This window comes from Varroa jacobsoni, unplaced genomic scaffold, assembly GCF_002532875.2.
Source record: "Varroa jacobsoni isolate VJ856 unplaced genomic scaffold, vjacob_1.0 contig07639, whole genome shotgun sequence".
NCBI lineage: Eukaryota > Metazoa > Arthropoda > Arachnida > Mesostigmata > Varroidae > Varroa > Varroa jacobsoni.
The window spans coordinates 1-1,187 of record NW_019217206.1 but is presented as its reverse complement, the minus strand read 5'-3'; the positions used below and the strand labels follow the sequence as shown (position 1 = coordinate 1,187).

Genomic DNA, 1,187 nt, shown 5'->3' with positions numbered 1-1,187 from the left:
GTATATAGACACGTGGACAAAACATTACATGCATCGCATGGTGTTAGTCGGCGGCGGACACTTGTGTTCTTCCTATTGAACGACAGCATATCCCACGCAATAGGCGTGTCCACAGGCAGCAATATATAGAAGCATGAGTTCATCGGCCTGCCGTTCCGGAAGAAGACTGACAGATGAGTTCACTTGGCGGCCGCTGATATCATATAATGCAAAAATGCACCTCTTCTTCATCGGCCACGGTGAGAGCGACGTGTTATTAGACATGGTCCTGACGGACACGTCGACATAACACTCATTGTCATGTTCGCTGATTTGATAGAAGAATCCGCAGGCGTATCCGCACACCTCCCAGGGCTCAACGTTACTCGTGATGGTCTTCTGTCTCGACTCCTCGTGTTCGTCTATGATCTTCTGCAAATCGACCCAGAAGTATTTCCTGGTTGCTACGCCAACCAGAGTGCGTAGTTGCAATTTCAGACTTAGCACCTCATCGCGTAAACTGTGAAGTAAGCTCTCCGCTCCAAACGGACCATCTATTGATCCTTTTGAGGCTACGTCAGTCACATTGTGAGACTCTGCAGACTCCCACAGATGCTCCTTTATTTTCTCGAGCGTCCCCTCCCTTCCGCGGGAACACACGAAACGCATCTGTCGAAGCAAACTTGGCTTTATCTCGATGAGATCAGTAGTGACTATTTTTTTGCATTCGAGACAGAACGCCTTCAACCCTGCACCTTCTTCCTCTTTGTGAACAATTGCGCATCCAGTACAGAAGGCATGCCCGCATGCGCAGAGATTCACTCGTGGAGAAAATATGTTGCAGGCATCACAAGGACCCGACCGGGGCGCAATGCAAAAGATAGATCGCGCACGACCAATTGGTCCTTCATCTCAATGAGGTCTGCAATCACTCTCCGTTTGCACTTGTTGCACATAACACGGAGTTGACCGTGTTCTTCCTGTTGAACGACAGCACATCCCACGCAATAGGCGTGTCCGCAGGCAGCAATATATAGACACGTGGACAAAACATTACATGCATCGCATGGTGTTAGTCGGCGGCCGACACTGTGTTCTTCCTGTTGAACGACAGCACATCCCACGCAATAGGCGTATCCGCAGGCAGCAATATATAGAAGCATGAGTTCATCGGTCTGCCATTCTGGAAGAAGAGTGACAGATGAGTT

General features: G+C 49.4%; 1 protein-coding gene across 1 annotated transcript; it reads right to left on the bottom strand.

Moving 5' to 3' along the window:
* Positions 1-6: 6 nt before the first annotated feature.
* Positions 7-813, bottom strand: LOC111273511 (uncharacterized; the record flags this gene model as incomplete). The annotated part of the gene is given in 1 exon segment (XM_022855204.1): positions 7-813. A coding segment is annotated over 1 exon segment (741 nt), but the record flags the coding sequence as incomplete, so codon positions are not given.
* Positions 814-1,187: the final 374 nt, after the last annotated feature.